Source organism: Thunnus albacares, chromosome 12 (genome assembly GCF_914725855.1).
Source record: "Thunnus albacares chromosome 12, fThuAlb1.1, whole genome shotgun sequence".
NCBI classification, from domain to species: domain Eukaryota; kingdom Metazoa; phylum Chordata; class Actinopteri; order Scombriformes; family Scombridae; genus Thunnus; species Thunnus albacares.
This window is the reverse complement of record NC_058117.1, coordinates 25,072,106-25,090,604: the sequence shown is the minus strand read 5'-3', so window position 1 is coordinate 25,090,604 and position 18,499 is coordinate 25,072,106. Positions and strand designations below refer to the sequence as shown.

At 42.0% G+C, this 18,499-nt stretch overlaps 1 protein-coding gene across 1 annotated transcript in view; it reads left to right on the top strand.

The window, feature by feature from the left end:
- The window catches only part of lig1 (ligase I, DNA, ATP-dependent), a 54,085-nt gene that overhangs the window by 16,907 nt on the left and 18,679 nt on the right, over window positions 1–18,499 (top strand). The window contains exons 9-20 of the mRNA XM_044369080.1: window positions 624–680; window positions 2,471–2,529; window positions 3,046–3,159; window positions 3,314–3,480; window positions 3,871–3,947; window positions 4,194–4,285; window positions 5,389–5,488; window positions 5,748–5,833; window positions 6,835–6,950; window positions 9,579–9,674; window positions 13,821–13,931; window positions 16,278–16,349. Coding sequence (XP_044225015.1) covers window positions 624–680; window positions 2,471–2,529; window positions 3,046–3,159; window positions 3,314–3,480; window positions 3,871–3,947; window positions 4,194–4,285; window positions 5,389–5,488; window positions 5,748–5,833; window positions 6,835–6,950; window positions 9,579–9,674; window positions 13,821–13,931; window positions 16,278–16,349 — 1,147 coding nt within the window. The remainder of the gene's footprint in view (window positions 1–623; window positions 681–2,470; window positions 2,530–3,045; window positions 3,160–3,313; window positions 3,481–3,870; window positions 3,948–4,193; window positions 4,286–5,388; window positions 5,489–5,747; window positions 5,834–6,834; window positions 6,951–9,578; window positions 9,675–13,820; window positions 13,932–16,277; window positions 16,350–18,499) is intronic.

Genomic DNA, 18,499 nt, shown 5'->3' with positions numbered 1-18,499 from the left:
CTCCAGTCAAATCCCGTGTACAGTTGTGTTTTGTATTTGTTTTACACTGAGTACCAGATGGGTGAAGTTTATTGCTTCTGGACAGTCGTAGCAGTCACAGAAAAAGTCACTAAATCGACTTTTAAATGATCAAATGAATATTCCGGCTCTCAGATTGTCTCATATTACAAACAAAACCCATCTGCTACTCCAAAAGAGATAAAAATAACACATGCTGATAGTTATTTGATTTATTTCTAAGACCGTAGTGTTCAGAATATTTAAAATGCATTTAAATCCGATGGTCGGTCTGAACAAAGCTCTATAATAAATTCTCTTTTGGAAGTTTTACTTATTAAAAGATGCACTTCTCTCCAGTTTAGCCCCCCCTAATAGATGTTTTTAGTCTGTCAAACTTTATTATAAGGACACAGTTTGCAAACCATGGCAGCTCTGACCTTTGTCCTCCTCTTTGTTACTTTCAATGAATTTTGATAACCCAGAATCAAAGCTTTCTCTACTGTTGCACTAATAGCTAGTTGCTCTGAACAGCTTAGTCAGCTACATGCTGTGAATGTGAAAAAATCTTTTGTCGGTGTGGATGCTTCGCCTGCTAACTACCCCCCTCGCTCATCGCTCTCCAGAGTGCCGTACTTGGCGGTGGCTCGCACCTTTGAGAAGATTGAAGAGGACTCTGGCAGGTAAGAGCTCCATATGGGAGGAAATGATTTTTATTCCAGAACGAGGTAAAGCACCATTTGGGAGAAAGTGATCACTCCTCCGTTCAAAGGATATACATATACCAAAGCATTTTTATAGAATTACCATTCAAGCTTCCTGCTGGGAATTTCTGGTATATAATTAGAGAAGTGTGTCCCAGCCAGGGGAAAGTGAGTGAAATTGGATTAATTTTCTGGGGGGGAGGGCAGGGAACTTGAAGAAATCTTACAAATAGGTCAGTGTCCAATGTAACATTTTTTCCCCATTGGCTCACTTGGCCAGTAGATCAGAGTTTTTACTGGCCGCTTGTATGTTTTTACTGGCCCGGCAGCCAAAAAATTAAAATAACTCTCCATAATTTATTAATTGTATACATAATACGTACAACAGTGAAGTCCCCCTTTTAGATTGGGTTGTTGTCCTGTAGTTATGGATATGTAATGTTGATATATTACACAAATATGCAAAATCAGGCAGTAAATGAATGACGTATGAATGTAGTCTGCTGAGACTCGCTGCTGCTGCTGCTGGTAGAGAGGAGGGGCATGCAGCCTTAAGTCTACATGAATCCAACTAATTTTAAGATACTTAATTAATTAGACTCAATCGTTGCATACATGAACAGTTCACTATTAGCATAATGAGCTCTGTATAGATGTAAAATACAGCAGCTGTGGATGAGAGGGGAGTTCCCTCACTGCCCGGATTTTGTTGCGCTTACGAGCAGTCGTAGTCGACTCTCGTAAAGTAAAACCTAAAGTCCGTTTCATCCTGTCCGTTGTGGACTCTGCTGTGTGCTCTGTGTGCTCTGTGTGTGTGTGTGTGTGTGTGTGTGAGGAGCTCAGCCGTGCCCTCGTGCACACAGGTGATGAAGGTGGAAGAGAGAGAGAGAGAGAGAGACGGAGAGGCAAACATCCCATTCTCTTCCCACCAGCTCCAGTCAGCTGCTAGCAGTGGAGGAAGTGTTTGTTGTGATTATTATGTACAGTACAATGTGAAATTTCAGCAGCGGCTCTGCACCACACAGCGATGCAAACCCGGCCCTACGCTGTGATTCCAAATTATTTATCGCCCGCCTGGCCAGTGACCCCAATTTATTTGTGTGCCATGACTCTGATTGGCTGTTATGGACCAGTGACTAAACTTTTATTGGCCCCAGGCCATCGGTTATGTCAGACCCTGTAAGTCACCCTCTAGGAATCTTCAACAATGTTTTTCAAGAAAGTTTTTTCAGTTTGATTAAATTTAATGACGGTTTTCAGCAGTTTTTTCCTCTGCAGCTGTCTTGGGAACCTGGCTGATGACTACTCTTGTCTTCTTTTGCAACTCTTAAGTTAAAAATGACAAACAGCGAGAAATAAACTCTTTCAGAAGGGGGAGTGTTTGTGATTTTTTTTTTTTTTTGTTGTGGAGGAACTCTAAATGTTTTCAGGCGACTGTAGGAATCCAGATCATACATTTTTAAAAGAAAAGTCTCTTGCCAACAAATTGAAAACGCCTTTACAGACTCTCTTAGAATTTTTTTGAGGATACTGAATAACAAATGTCCCGGTAGAACTAATGTCTTGTTTTTCTCCCCACCCACTCGTAAGTGATGTATAGCATTTCATAAATGAACTCTTCATCTGCCTCCCCAGCTTCCGCTTCCGATTAAAACCTCCAGACAAATCTCATTTCCCCACCCCCCCCACCCCCGGTATTTACAGGATGGCTTTAAAATTAATTTAAGTTGTCTTCCTTGTCTCAAAGCAATCCTGTTGTCATTTCCTAGACTGAGAAACATCGAGACGCTGTCGAACCTATTTCGCTCCGTGCTGCTGCTCTCACCAGGTAAATGGTATTTTATCTCTCCCATAATGCATGCTGATGTAGCTACACAGGCAGCTGGCTGCCAGCCACTCTATCAAGGAGATGATGATGAAGCCAGGTTGTACATAAAAGTGGGAGGATGAGTCAGTTCATTGATGTGTGTATGAGCATGTACCTGTGGGATTCTGATGGTGTGTTGTGTTTGTGTGTGTGTGTGTGTGTGCGTGTTTTTGAGCCTCTGTTTTTCGTGTTCGAGTGTGTTTTATGTGTATTTGGTGGAGTCTGAGAGTTTGTTTCTGTGTCTCTGTGCCCATTTATTTGTGCGTGAGTGTGAGTGTGTGTGTGTGTGTGTGTGTGTGTGTGTGTGTGTGGCTGTGTCTGAGAGCGTGTTTGTCCATGTGTCCTTGAGTTTGTGTGTCTGTGTTGACTCCTGTGTGTGCAGTCTGTTAATATGTGTGTGTGTTTCTGTTGGTATCCACGCATGTTTGTGTGTGTTTTCAGTGTAATAAAATGTGTGTGTGTGTGTTCCCTTCCCAGACGACCTGCTGTGCTGCGTGTACCTGTGTTTGAACCAGCTGGGTCCTGCCTACCTAGGGATGGAGCTCGGCATCGGAGAGACGGTGCTGATGAAAGCTGTTGCTCAAGCAACTGGTAATAGGCAGGCACGCACACACACACACACGCAATCACTTTGTTGCACCCAAACACTTGCTCGTACATTCCCAGCTTAACCGCTAATGCCACCCCTTCTCTGCTCATCAGCTGGCGATGTGGCTGCTATTTACCGTCTCACTCTTGTTTCCAGGGCGACAATTGGACAAAATCAAGGCAGAGGCACAAGAGAAAGGAGATTTGGGCCTAGTGGCTGAGAGTTCCCGTAGCAACCAGCGCATGATGTTCCAACCGGCCAGTCTGACAGCAGGGGGTGTGTTCAGGAAATTGAAGGAAATTGCCAGCATGAGTGGGAACTCGGTGAGCCACGGAATAACATTTTCATTAAGGGAAAGCAGACTTGGGAAAATATTGTTTTCACACTATTTGCCTCTCAGTATTGGGGTCAGGGAGGGGGAAAAAAGAGGAAATGCTAATGTGTTTGTGTTTTTGAACAAGTAATTATTAGTTTATTTGTCTACTTCAGAGGGAAGGAGGTAGTCTCTCAGCCCTTTGAATAAGTCGTCACCTGGCTGGAATCTCGCAAGCAATTAGTTCCTTCCCCTTCCTTGTTGCTGCTGGGTTTTCTTTTTTTTTCTTTTACTCTAGACTGAACATGGAGTTTATACTCGCTGGTGACCTCAGTCTTTTTACATTCTGTCTCCTCTCGCTCTTCTTCTGTGAATCTCAATTTCCTCCCGTCTGCCTCAGGCCATGAATAAGAAAATCGACATCATCAAAGGCCTCTTTGTGGCATGCCGCTTTTCCGAGGCCCGCTATATAGTCAGGTAAAATAACACTCTCTCCAACACATTCGCAGACGAGCTCGACCGTGTGTGTGTGTGTGTGTGTGTGTGTGACCACGGGCACACACATGCACACACACACATCTGCATCACATAGACACACAAATATCGCAGTGCCTTCTTGCCTCTCTGCATGTATGCTCAGGCATGTAGCTTGTTGTCATGGGTAGCAGGTGCAAACGGATGTCAACACTTACTGCCGTTGGTCTTGTGGTTTTTGATCGACAGGTCCCTCGCTGGGAAGCTGAGGATAGGACTGGCTGAGCAGAGTGTCCTTTCAGCATTAAGCCAAGCTGTGTGCCTGACACCACCCGGTCAAGGTATTTGTTAATGTTAAAACCGTCAAGCACCCGTCCCGGTGTGAAGCTCTGTAAAAGCAGTTTGTGCTTTAATTCATAAAGAGATGCTCCTCTACATGTGGTATGACCGAATTATCCTCTTGTGATATTTAATGCTGCGAGGTGACACTTAAAGAGAAGAAGGTAGGGTGTTACAGCAAGTAATAATGCATTTTATTTATAAGACGCTTATTAAAGCAGTGCTAAAATATTCTTTGCAGTCATTAAAACTGTCATAGATGAAACTGGAAACATGAATTTATCAACCGAGCCGATACACAACCAATGAGTAACCTCCAAAAGCATGATAAAAATCAACAAACACAGAAATCCTCAGTTAAATAATTGAAATATGAAATCAACATATCTGTGTCGGCGAATCCATCAGTATGACGTTTTCGACAGCCTTCCTCTCACCACCTGCTTTTCAACAATGATCCGACCCCCCCCCCCCCCCCCCCCCCCCCCGCTATTACCAAACACCACAGACCACCAAATTAAATAAATTCGTTTCCCCACTTATTAGTATTCGTGGCTTATTCACAACTGGAGGTATGCTTTAATAAGAGTCAATTAGACCAGAGGCTCGGTGGGGAAATTTGCATTGATCTGGTCTGGAAATGTTTTTTGTAACATTTTTATTTATTTATTTAACCATTATTTAATCAGGCAGGTCAACCAAGAGCAAATTCTTTGTCGGGCTAAAGTGGATCATTACGATGAATAATGTATTCGAATGATTCAGTATTCAGTCGTATTTTTGAATATAGCGTAATTATTCATGTTAAGCTGGGAAACAAAATAATTCATTAGTCCCTCCGTTTTTTTTTTTTTTTTTTTTGCAAACCACCTGACCACATCGGCAGTGAAATGAGTCCAAGCAGCACGGCGGGAAAACACTCGAGGTGCAGCTGTACACGAGTAATTGCAAACCGTCGCGAGTCTCGTGTGTTTCCCGGTCCCTTTTTGAAGTGCCTCTGAACTTTCATTCTAACAAACGTCGGGCCATACAAACTGTTCAAACATTTACACTGGTCTGTTTTTAAATGCATCTTTTTTCTCCCCTTTCCCTTCCTTCCTTATAGGTTTCCCTCCCGCTGTGATCGACGCAGGGAAGGGGATGAGCGCCGAGAGCAGGCGGGCTTGGATTGAACAAAAGAGTCTCATTCTCAAACAGACTTACTGGTAACTGAAGCCTAAGCAAAACCACCACCCCACCCACCCACCCACCCACCCCTCATTTCACTTTGCAGTCTCTCCTCAGCCCCACTACAATGCTTCATCCCCCTTAAGCCCTGTCCCTCATTCTCCCTCACTCATTCTCCTCTTTCATTTTGGATGATATTGATTTTTTTTTCTTCTTCTTTGTTGTTCTTCCCAAACACCCTGCCTTGTCTCCTGCTCACTCCCCAATGCTCCCCCCCCCCGTCTCCCCCCCGTCCAGCGAGATGCCCAATTACGATGTCCTCATCCCCGTTCTGCTAAAAGAGGGCATAGACCAGTTGCCCAATCACTGCAAGCTCACTCCAGGTAAGCAGCCCATCAGGTGACGCACACCATTCAAAAACGGTGGCTGGTGTGTGTGTGTGCGCGCTTATCGATCCGTTCAGCGGAGGTGAGTCAGTTATTTTAGTTGAGTCATTTATCACAGAAAGATAAAAGATACCCCTAAACTAAGGATTAGCTCCCAATTACACTGTTGTCAAGCTATTTGTGATAAGAAGCCTTGACACCAAGGTAGGAAATTAATACCAGCCGCCATCTCAACGCCGCTAAATTGGGAAGCTAAATTGGCTGTGGTTGGTCAGGTAGATGAATCTACCAGCTATTCTGGCAGGTGAACAATTGTTATTCAGAAGGCTGCTCTGTTCTAAAATGCAATATAGTTAAAGGAGCTGGTGAATTTTAGATAGCACCAGCCGGCTCGGACAAAACGTTACTGTCCTGTCGTATCTGGCTCCGGTGCTCCGTAAGCTGCAATTAAAGGAATTTGTTTGGTACATTTACATTATATCACTCCTGCTGCTGCTTTTGAAGCTTAACTTTTTAGCAGTGCAGCCTAAGGGGATGTGAGTCAGAGAACTTTTCATATTAGGGCCAAATTAGAATACAGACAAACTAATTTTCAACTATGGTTTCTGTCAGAGAAAACAGTTGTGGGTGTGATGCAGTCGTGTCATGCGGGAATGTGTCAGCAGAGCTAATTTCACAGCTACTGGGGTTTTTTTTTTTTTTTTTTTTTGCATTTGGCAAAATGGATCTGAGATCTGCCTCTCTGTCTAACCTGGAGGCCTGTTATTGCTCTCAGCCCCTCCCTTCCTCCTTCCTTCCTCCTCGTACAAGAAAGTGGCAAATGAAGAAAAGTTCTCCTGGGCTAACTCACAATTAGATTCTGAACTATTTATGATTCATGAAAAATGCATCACTGCTTTTTTTTTTTTTTTTTTTTTTTTTTGTAGGTAGCTTTAGTGTCCCGCTGTTTTTTAAGCTGTTTACTTCCTCCAATTCTCTCGTCACCTGTCCTCTCCCAGGTGTACCGCTGAGACCTATGTTGGCTCACCCCACCAAGGGGGTCGGAGAGGTGATGAAGAGGTTCGACGAGGCAGCGTTCACCTGCGAGTACAAATACGACGGAGAGCGTGCGCAGGTGTGTGTGTGTGTATGTGTGTGTGTGTATATGTGTGTGTACACAGTAGGTGGCAAAGTGACGGAGTGCAACTGTTTGTTTTTTCTTCCGTTTGGCACCGAACATATGCCTGCTGAATTTTGTATGCATATACCTCTCGGCTGTGTTCTTTGAGTGTGAGGTATTGCCGTTCTGTGAGTTATTTTTCCCCTCTCTCTCTCTCTCTTTCTCTCTCTTTCTCTCTCTCGCTGTGTGTTCACTTGACTGTGTGCACACATGCATGGCGTTTCTGTACGGTGGGTGTGTGTGTGTGAGTGCCTGTGCCTATTCTTTTAAGATAAACAGTAGTGCTGCTTTTGCCCTGGGCCCGTAGGCAGAGCGAGCTACTTCTGCCATTATGGACCAGAGAGAAGAAGAAGAAGAAGGAGGAGGAGAAGGAGGAGGAGGGGAGGGTGGGGAGATATAGAGAGAGGTGAGGAAAGAGGCTAGAGACAGTGAAGGCAAGACGCAATAGAGGGAGAGGGAGACCGACACGAAGACGCGACGGGAGACATCAGTCGAGCTGTGGAAATTCGGAGACAGAGAGACATATAAAGAGACACAGCAAGACAGAGATTGTAATGTAAACCCCTCCAGCTGTATTGGTAATTTTGGACAGTCATGCCAATAAAGTGCCTTTGAACTGAGTTGAATTGAGAAGAAGAGAGATGAGCAGAGAGAGAGAGAAACAGGATGGAGACAGAACGAGTGAGCCCTATGACGTCCTCCTTTTCTTTCCCTTTCTCTCACTCTCTGTCTCTCTCTCTCTCTCTCTCTCTCACTCACATACTGGTCTCACCGCAGTGGACACTACCTCAAACAGCCAGCAGAGGGACTCGTGATACACCACTCAGTAAAACACTCCCTCTCTGTTAGTGTGTGTGTGTGTGTGTTCAGATTTTGTGAATAGCCATAAGAAAGTGTGTATCTGCGTGTGTGTGTGTGTGTGTGTGTGTGTGTGGCATCTGATGAATCAAAATAAGTGTGTATGCATGCAGGGAAGTATGTGTCCCATCAAATCAGCCGAGTAAGTGATTGTCTGTGTATTTCATCTTTATTTTATGAGTTTTATTTGTCAGAGACAAGGCTCATTGATCAATAGAAGAAAATAAAAACTGTAATTGAGCCAGTGTCATCTGTTTGTCCCGTCCACATGTTCAAACGACGTCCCAACAATCGACTAAAACAACGTTTCATGTGAATTTATGTATACAAAGCAGAGACATAATAAGAATTGCGCACAAGGCAATACATTATAGCTCAGACTTGATTTTAATGGCAGTGTAATGGCGGTTGGCCTCATTAAGCCGAGACAAATGATAATAAAGAAAATAAAAAGATGTAAGGAAAAAGAATAGAAGAGGAGCGATGAAGACAAATAGAGCAAGACAGATTATAAGATGCTCCAGAGAAGAAAACTAGTGTTATAATGTTCACATGCTTGATTGTTAATGACCCACATCTTCAACTTTTTGCCATTGGAAAAAAGGTAACTATTGATTTCTCTCGTGCCAAGCTCATACTATTCAATTTTGTATTGCCCAAATTCACAAATCATCAAATTAGCCTTAAAGTTTGACAATCTGTAGAGCATATGGCACCCTCTATCTTAAGACTAGTCAGTTCAAATGAGAAAAAAACTACCCCCCAAAAAAACTAGAAAATGATAAACAGAGGAGGGATCTCTCCAGAGTATACAGACTGGACAGAAATAACAATAGTAAAATTACAATATGGAGAAACAGAATGATAATTTTAGACTTTGCAAAAGTGTATGAGTTGCAGGAGGACATTTCACAACTTCCAGTCGTTGCCAAAACTGGTAGAACCTGAGACACACGAGCTTTTTCTCTATAATGTTGACCTGGAAAGAGGACAGACTACACACACACACACACACACACACACACACAGGTGATGCAAAACTCAAGGATAACATTCATTCAGAAGGAGAGAGAGAGAGGTCTGACCCAACAGAGCGACAGGTGCGATTGCTCGTTTTATCCTGTGCGGTGGGACTTCTACAGCGTGTTCTGTGATGTCGGCCCCCATTGAAAGCGCCAAGTGCTCTATAATGCACATCTGTAGACATGGCGGAGTAAAAGGGAAATGTTAAGTTTATTTTAGTTGGATGCGATGTCGCCCTGTTGGAGTCAGAGCCCACATGGTCCCAGGTTTACTTTCATTCATAAAACCGTCATTGCATAAGTAAACAGGTGATCTATGTACGTGATGCAAGTCATTACAGACAGCAAGCTGTGATTGTAGTCTGCCAGCAAGCATTTGAGTCTATGATCGCACAAAGTGACTCAGTGATCATCTCAAAAGACAAAAGTATTGTGTAGATACTGAGATCCTGAAGACTAACGTGATTTATGACTCTATAATCACCTAATCTGACACAGTGGCCCAATCTTGGCATTATACCACCACCATCTATCAAGCTAAATCATAAAAACCTACATTTCATTTGTAGTATTAACATTGACCTGTTTTTAAACATGTGTTTACTTACTAAACTGAAATACTACTAAAAACACGTCCTGTATTTTATTCCTTGTGTTTTGTTTTGTTTTGTTTTGTCCCCCCCCCCCCACCCACCCACTATAGATTCACATTCTGGAGAGCGGTGAGGTTAGAATATTCAGCCGCAACCAAGAAGACAACACCAGCAAATACCCCGATATCATCTCTCGCATTCCCAAGGTAAAACACTCGAACACACAGAGCGACGCGGCTCGGTCCCTGGGAGAGAAGAGAGTCAGCCTGAGCCGTGATTTGTCAAATGAGGGCTTTTTACAGCTGTGTGGATAACAACTGCACCCATTTATCTCACTCAATCTGTCTTTCATTTTGCCTTTTTTTCATATTTCTGGTTTGCATCTCTGCGTCTCTGTCTCAGATTGAAACCCCTTTTTCAAAGTTTATCTGCTCCTTTTCTTGTCCTCTTCCTCCTTCAGTCACTAAAAGCTACTATTAGTCATCAAATTTCATTTTTTTTTTTTAATTCAGAGAGTTGTTTATTCAGGCTGGATAATTTTCTAGTCATGCGGATGCTGTTGTCACCCTAATAGATGTCAAAAACACTTGTCATTTAAGCAAAAATCACAGAAGTGGGTAGACTTGCCAAATTAGTGAGGTTCTGCTTGCGTGGGAAGAGAAAGAGAGAGAGAGAGATCACCAGGACCTGAAGCTCTGGCAGTTGGCCTGGGAGGTTATCTGAGCATGCTCACTACCTAGACGCCTGCTGAGCATGTTTTTTTTTCTGCTTTTAGTAAGGAACTGCAATGTAGTACCAAAATAAAGCTACGTCTGTTTGCTCTCTCCTTTCAAGACTTTGTCCGGCACACACACACAACTGTTATTGAAACATCAATAACGTTAAAAGAAAATCATGTCTCGTTTCATTTTATCTACACCGCGTGGCCACTTTTTTCCAGTTCAAACCCATCTGTAGCAGAATTCAGGCTCGATATCGCTTTGGGACGTTTCTCAGCTGAAATACAAACGTGGCACGCGTGATATCTCAGATGTCAATCACTGGAAAGTATTGTGTTTTTTTTTCAGGGTTGTCATGAATTAAATCCCAGACACAGACGAGTGTTAAATACAGTTTTTTTGGACATCGTGGTCACTTATGTCTCCTCCTCTTAACTAAGCTGTTTATTGTGTTAAACTGATCATGACTCAACCTGTGCAGATGTGCTGCAGACTAGAGAAAAAGCATAAAAAAAAAACCCTCTCAGTACTTTTTATAAGTAAACTTGTAACTGAATCTCTGGTTGTAAATCTAGTTTCACTCCTACGTTCCTGTTCTTATTTTCAAACATCAGCCGTATTTTATTGTTTACTCGTAGCTTTATCAGAGTCGGTTTTTAAGATAACGCACACTGAACATTTTCTACTGCTTCATATCAAAAGCTCTTCACAGGCCCCTGCTGCCTTTTTTTTTTGGTTTTAAGGCACTGACCATGAACCAGAACATCCCGGGGTCTAGTCTAGCCGGGGACCCCTTGTTGCATGTCGTTCCCCTTATCTTTATCTCTCTTTGATTTCCTGTCATCTCCCTACAGTCGACTCGCTAATTCGCTGTATTTAAAAAAAAAAAAAAAAAAAAAAAAAAAAACGCCTAAAAGAAGGCTGTGAAGCAGTCATAGGAAATGTTTTTGTCGAGTTAGCTTTATTAGTAGTGCCATTGTTTTAAAGACGAGAAATTATAAGGAAATAAAGGCTCTTACTGCACACTTCCATCACATCATAAATGGTAAACAACTTCTTTTGTGTGGAAAGTCAATCACACCGTGCCAGCATGACTTCAGCGGTTGGTTGCCTATGGCTTAACCCCGTCTATCATAATAAAACAAAACAACATTAGGTAATTGCAGCGAAGGAAAAGTTCACTTCTGAGTGTTACCCCCCCCCCCCCCCCCCCCCCCGTTCCTGTCAGTTTATCTGTCTTTCTCTCTTCACACCCTGTATCTCATCGTTTCACATAACATCTGCCCTCTCACGTTTTCCTCTCGCACTGATTTTCATTTCTCCGGTTATTGCTCCTTTTTTTCTTTCTCATAACTTTAAAAGCTACGTGGCTCTTTGTCTCCCGCCCTCAACCCTCACCGCGCCCCCTCTCTCTCTCTCTCTCTCTCCGTCCACCCGTCTAATCAATTCTCTCTCTCTCTCTCTCTCTCTCTCTCTCCCCTCTCTTTTCTTCTTCATTACTTCTTGATGACACCTGTTCATTCCCTCACTACTCCCCGCTGTCTTTTTCACCTCTGTTTCTCTTCTCTTCTCTCGCTCTTTTCTTATTCATTCTTTGTCTCCTTCTTCCTCTCATCTTTTCTCAGCGCTTTGATTCAGCCTGTCTGTAATTTCACCTTTCTTTTTTTTTTTTTTTTTGGGTCCGTGTATGTCTCTTTGCCTCTTTTACCCTTCCCCTCTCACCACTCTTCTCTTCTTCTCTCCCCTTTACAGCCTTACATATTCTCCTGCTCCTGTTCTTTTTTTTTTTTTCTTCATTGCCTGTCGGTGCTCCTGACTGCCATCTTCTCTCACCTTTTTTGATTCTGCTTTCATTTCCTTTTTATCCCCCCCCACCCCCACCCCTCCAATCTCCCCTCACCATTTGTCTTTCACACTCTCTTTCCACACACTCCCCCCCCCCCCCCCCTCACTCCCTTTTTAAAACCTTTTCTTTCACTTCTTTCCCCAGTCTTTTCTCTCCTGCTTGTCTCACTTCTCATTCTCTCTAACCAGTTTTTTTTTTTTTTCTCCGAATCTTTCTCCTTTCTCTCTCTCTCATCATTACCTCTGGCTAAACTCAGAGGGGTTTCGGATGAAAAAAAAAAACGATAAACGAAGTGAAAATTTTGGGTGTCAGCCATTTGTTTTTCATTTGCACGTCGTAGGGGGAAAAGCACATCGTTTTTTTTTTTTTTTTAAGTGATTGCATCATTTTATTTAATTTGCGCTCTGGATAACTGTCTCCTGTTTACTTAATTTATGACACTTCATTTATTTGCGCTGCGAAAACACACCATGTCTGTTGTTTTTAAAATTAAGCTCTCATCGGAGGAAATCGATTGCCGATCATTAACTCGGGCCCGACGATTGATTAAAGAAACTGCTCGAAATTTGCATCCCCTTGTTCCCTCACATTAGGTTGTCATGGCAGCGTCTCGGCGAGTGTCGAAACACATCCTTGTGAATGCAATGAATGAACAGCGCCTGAGTGAAACTTCACACTAACACACATCGCCTTGCACAGAGGAGATGGTCTGATTAGATTTTACAGCACCTTGCTGCATTATTTTGCATATTAATGAGGGAAAAGTAATTTTCCTGAAGCTAGCATAGAGCTTTAATGCTTTAAGTTATGAATTAATAGTAATACATTAATATTAATACAAATACATTAATTGTTCATTAATGCCCTACTTAGCCTAATGACCCGCTAACCGGTTGTGTGTGATATATAATGGTGAGACTGTTTTCCAAACAACCTGTTACCTCTAATGCAACCCTCAGCCTGATTGAACTGATCCCTCTTAGACTGGAGCGGCTGATGAGCTCTCTTTCTGGGTCAGGTTGTAAATTTTAAAGGATCCTGGCGGCCCCCAAATCGACCAGGAAGTAAGAGATTAACATCCTTTTAAGCCTCACACGCAGGATTTTGGTGGCAGATAATTAGCAGTCACTTCAGTCTGATCTTGATGGTCAAAGCAATCTGCCCATGAGCTAGATGCTTTATTTCCCAGACTAAACCCTATCAGAGTTTGTTTCCCTGCACAGGGAAATAACTATCAGCTGCCGGAGCCTTTTTTTTTTTTTTAACTTAATGCCGAGGAAAAAAAACAGCTGAGAAACAAACTGTAAAGAGTCTCATGTGGAGCATTTGGCTTTTGGCACAAAGTGGGCATCCGACCAAAAGAGGGGGTGTGTTTTAACAATTTGGCAACTAGCGAAATACAGAAGAAGAGACGGCAGCAACAGATATGGCTACTCAAGAGAAAGCGATGAATGTAGAGGCGAAAAATGTTAATGTGTTGACTTTTTTGAAGTATTTGGTGATAAATTGAGGGCAACTGCAGGTCCTGAAACAGCCTGAACATGTTTTCAGATGGATTTCCTGCATTCATGCCTGTTGAAAGCAGCCAGTTGAGTCTCGTCCTCAGTTTAAATCTCTTAAGTTTGTTAAATTTTCTTCTATTACATTTCCAGACAGTCTACAAATAACAAAATCTGACGTTTTTATATATATATAATGGAAAAACCCTCCTTGTCCCTCTGTTGAATATCATCTCTCATCTCTTTATTCATTCCCATTTTGCCGTATCTTCATCATGTCTCCTATAGATGAAGAAGGACTCGGTGGTGTCCTGCGTCCTGGACACTGAGGCGGTGGCCTGGGACCGTGAGAAGAAACAGATCCAACCCTTCCAGGTCCTCACCACCCGTAAGAGGAAGGTATGGATGGAGAAACGGACAGACAAAAAGATGAATGAAATGCTTCAGGTGTCAAAAAGGTAGAGAGGAGGAGGAGGTGGGGGGGAAAAAAAGGTTGAAGGGAGAAAACAAGACAGAGATGGAGACCTGAAGAGGAGAGGAGAGGTGGATAATAGAGTGAAATGATGCAGCAGATGGACGGAGAAAGAGCAGACAGAAGAGGGGGAGAGACTGATAAGTAGGAGAGAGAGGAGTCAAATGGATCGAGGGGAGAGAGGTAGTGAGGTAAAAGGGGGGGGTAGAGATTGCAAATGTCAGCAAGGTGTTTTTTTTCAGTGTTGATCAGAGTAACGGCCTCTTTTCACCACACCAATCACATTAGAATGAAACTGCTGCCTTTACCTTGTTGTTTTTTTGGTGGGTTTTTTTTTTTTTTTTGGATGCATGATGACATCCCTGAAAATTAGGAAAGGATAAAATTAGTGTGCAAATACAGAGAACACGATGATGAAAATGGGTGAAAATGATTATCCTGATGATATTTTGCTGGATATTGTTACCGCCACTATGAAATCATGACTGTTTTTGTAATGACGATTTGATGCACAAACTGATTGTACTGCCCTTCTGGCGTTTTTGTAACAATATCTTCACTGTTTTACCACCACAAGTGTTTCTGCTGAAATGAAATTTTTTTTTTTTTTTTTTTCAGATGAGGAGATTAAACTAATATACAGACTAATTAAACATCATTAATGAGCGGAGGGGAAAGTAATGAGAGACTGAAGAGGAGAATGAAGGAGAAGAGGGATAAATCAGGAGAGAAAATGTTTTATTGCAGATGCTGCCGTTTCATTTTGTGTTCCTGATAACATCTCTTCACCGCTGGCTACTGGTCATAGGGATTTTTCTTTTTTTTGTGATATCAAGTTTTGGAGAAGTGATTTCTTAAAGAGGCGCTTCATAAATTCACAGACACGACCCTTTTAGAGCGAAGAATAAAGATATTATATGTAAGGCTGCGACTAACGATTATTCTCATTATCGATTAATCTGCTGATTATCTCGATTAATCGTCTGGTTTATAAAAAAAATCAGAAAATAGTGAAAAAATGACTGTTAGAATTTCTCAGAGTCAAAAGTGACGTCATCAGTTGTCTTGTTTTGTCTGACCAACAGTCCAAAACCCAAAGATATTCAATTTAACATCATATACGCAGGACAAAGACAAGCATTCAATCATTACATTTGAGAAGGACTTTATCGATTAATCATTGCAGCTGTAATTATGAGAAATACGGTCAACACATCTTACTCAGTGCTTGATAAAATGCTGTAATTAATGTTGTAAACTGTGAATATTTTTAATCACATTTCACAAAAAACACAATTTATCTCTGATTATAAAATGTTATGCCGATAACTTTTTGCTAAATTAGTTTATAAAATTAGCAAATGTTTGGTTAGAATAATCTGATATTTCATATTCATGCTGCGTTTCTTCTTGGTGCGTTACGTCACCTGTGGATCAATGGGATCATGTAAAACCATTGGCAGGGATGTGTGTTGTAGGGCAGCAACTACTGGTTATTTTCCATTATCAATTGATCTGCTGATGATTAATCGTTCTGTATATAAAATGTCAGTAAAAATCCAAAGATACTCAGTTTACTGTCATGTATGACACAGCAAATAAAATAGTTTCCAGTTAATTTTCTGTCAATTGATTAATTAACTAATCATTGCAGCGCCGGTGTTTTGCATCACTGGCAAAAAAAAAAAAAACCCCAACCTCCACAGGGTAGCTTTTAATTATCGGGATGCAACCTGATTTACTAAATCACTGGTTTGAAACTTTTAGCTAGGAAAGAAAGGATTTTACTCACAAACTTAGTGATTTTTGGAACAGCTGGAGCAACACTGGGACGGCGGTAGAAATCATATAATAAGGTAGAGTAGATGGTGTAGAAACCGGCACAAGTAAACAAACTCAGAATAAACAGTATGAGGTGCAAGAGAGGTGAAAATAGGAGAGGGAGAAGTAGGAGAGGTGAGTGAAGTGAAGTGCAGGAAGTAATAGGCTGAAAGAGGAGGAAGGAGGGGCGGTGGGGGGGGGGGTGAAACACAGCGAGGGGGGTCTGATGCTGTTAAAATGTAGAGAGAAGTCGTGTTGGTTAACTCTCAAGATGAACGGGAGGGAAATCAAAGGGCTCTTTGTAACATGTCCCAAGGTTGGATGTAGCGATTTGTGAATAAGATGCGTTTATTTGCATATTTTTGTCAAGGGGAGAAAACATTAAAATGTATATGTGTGTGTGTGTGTGTGTGTTTGTGTGTGTGTGTTTGTGTCTTGATGCCTCCCTGCAGGATGTGGATGCCTCAGAGATCAAAGTCCAAGTGTGTGTGTACGCCTTTGACCTCCTCTATCTCAACGGCGAGGTAAGGGCCCGGTGATGATGAGGCAAATATAACCCTGACATCTCTCTCAGCGCTGCCGTCATCATTTTAAACCGGCATGTGTATGTGTGTGTGTGTGTGTGTGCGCGTGTGTTTATTGTTTGTAAGCGTGCCTGCATGCTCGCCGCCCTGCCAAGATGCCAACGATGTCCCTGAATACCAATGATGGTGCTACTGGAGCCCGTAACTAGATAATGATTGTAATGCTCAATGTAATTCCAGTAGAGTGTGTCTGAGTGTGTGTGTGTGTGTGTGTGTGTGTGTCTGTCTGAGAGAGCTTTTTTGAGACTGTGTGTGTGGTGGACGGTAATCGTGACTCATGGGACTGTGAGTGTGTGCTTGTAGCGTACACGTCTCTTAAAAAAAAAACAACAAAAAAAAAAACTTCTCTTTCCATCCAAATAATGCACAATTTTTTTGTTAGTTTCCTGAAAGTCAGCTGAAGAACAGACAATGTAAATCAGTCAGCGTTCCCATCAGCTGGTGGAACCTGAGTTTTCCCAAGTGGACAAACAAAATTACATAATTGAAAGAGCACCAGCGAGTTTTAAATTGTGCCATTTCATTGCTGTTTCCAACACAATATGGCATTTACAGTTGTCTGCAAAAAATTCAGGCACCCCTTAACAAATAATTTTTTTTTTTTTTTTTTTACTTGAAAAGATGTAAACACAGTCTCTGGAGGATGCGGAACATAAAACACAATATTTTCAGCAAACATTAATGCATAGTTATTTTTTTTTATATCATAAAATGAACAAAAATAAAAAAACATTGTGGCGTGTGCAAAAGTTTGGGCACCCTACAGATTGGGTACTTAGCAACAGCCCCTCTGGCAGTTATCACAGCTTGCAGACGTCTTTTGTAGCCAAGCTAACAGTCTTTCAATTCTTGTATTTAGGATTTTCTCTCATTCTTCCTCGCAAAAAAAAAGGCTTCTAGTTCTGTAATATTCTCGAGCCGTCTTGCATGCACAGTTCTTTTAAGATCCACCCACAGATTTTCCACTAATGTTTAAGTCGCAATTATTAAAAAAAAAAAACTCCCTCAGCTCGCGAGTCTCGAGGTAAGTCAATGATGGATTTCGAGGTATGTTTAGGATCGTTATCCTTCCTCTTTTCAGCTTTTGCTTTCAGAGTTTGCTGGTATTTAGTGGAGTCCAGTCCCTCCACCGGTGCAATGTTTCCCGTGCCACCTGCTGCAACACAACCTCAAAGCATGATAGATCCACCCCCATGTTTAACAGTTGGCAAGATGTTCTTTTCTTTCCTCTCCCTACATACCTTTGCTGATTGCGGCCAAAGACTTCTATTGTAACTTCATCAGTCCGCAGCACGCATCAGGCTTCTGTAGATGTTCTTGTTGCATACTTCTGATGTTGGATTTTTATGATGAGGATGCATGTAAGGTTTTTCTTCTACTGACTCCTCCATGAAGGTCTTGTTTGTGCATAACTGCATAACAAGGAGGAACGCTGCACCGCCACTTCTGAGTCTGCTAAATCTTCCTGCAGTCAAATGGGGGAGTTTTTTTTTTTTGATTTGCCTTTCCGGCCAGCGTACGAGCAGTTCCCTCTGAGAGTTTTTTTTTTCTTGATCTTCCAGATCTCATCTTCTCCACCTCCACAGTTCCCCTTAAAAGTGCCATCTCTTAATTACATTTCGCACTGTGGAAACTGCAAGCTGACAACACTTTGCTATCTTCTTGTAGCCTTTCCCCGCATTGTGGGCTTCAACGGCTTTCATTTTCAGAGTCTTACACAGCTGCTTAGAGGAACCCGTCGCCGCTGAGTGTTCGCACATGGTTTGAAGAGTCAGAGTATTTGTAAAGCTTTTTGAAACTGGCACCAGCTGACATTTCCTGACAATTATTGACATGCCTGAAGGTCTAACAAGCTTATTAAGGTGCGAGACCTCGTAAAAAGACGACTTTAGTACTCGTAGGGTGCCCGAATGTTTGCACATGCCACAGTTGATGTTTTTATTTATTTATTTTTGTTCAATTTATGACATAAAAAGTAGCTATGCTATTAATGTCCCCATATACTAGAGAGACTGTTTATATATTTTCAATTAAAAAATCACCAATATATGTTATCTGTCAAGTGGTGCCCAAACTTTTGCATGAATTTA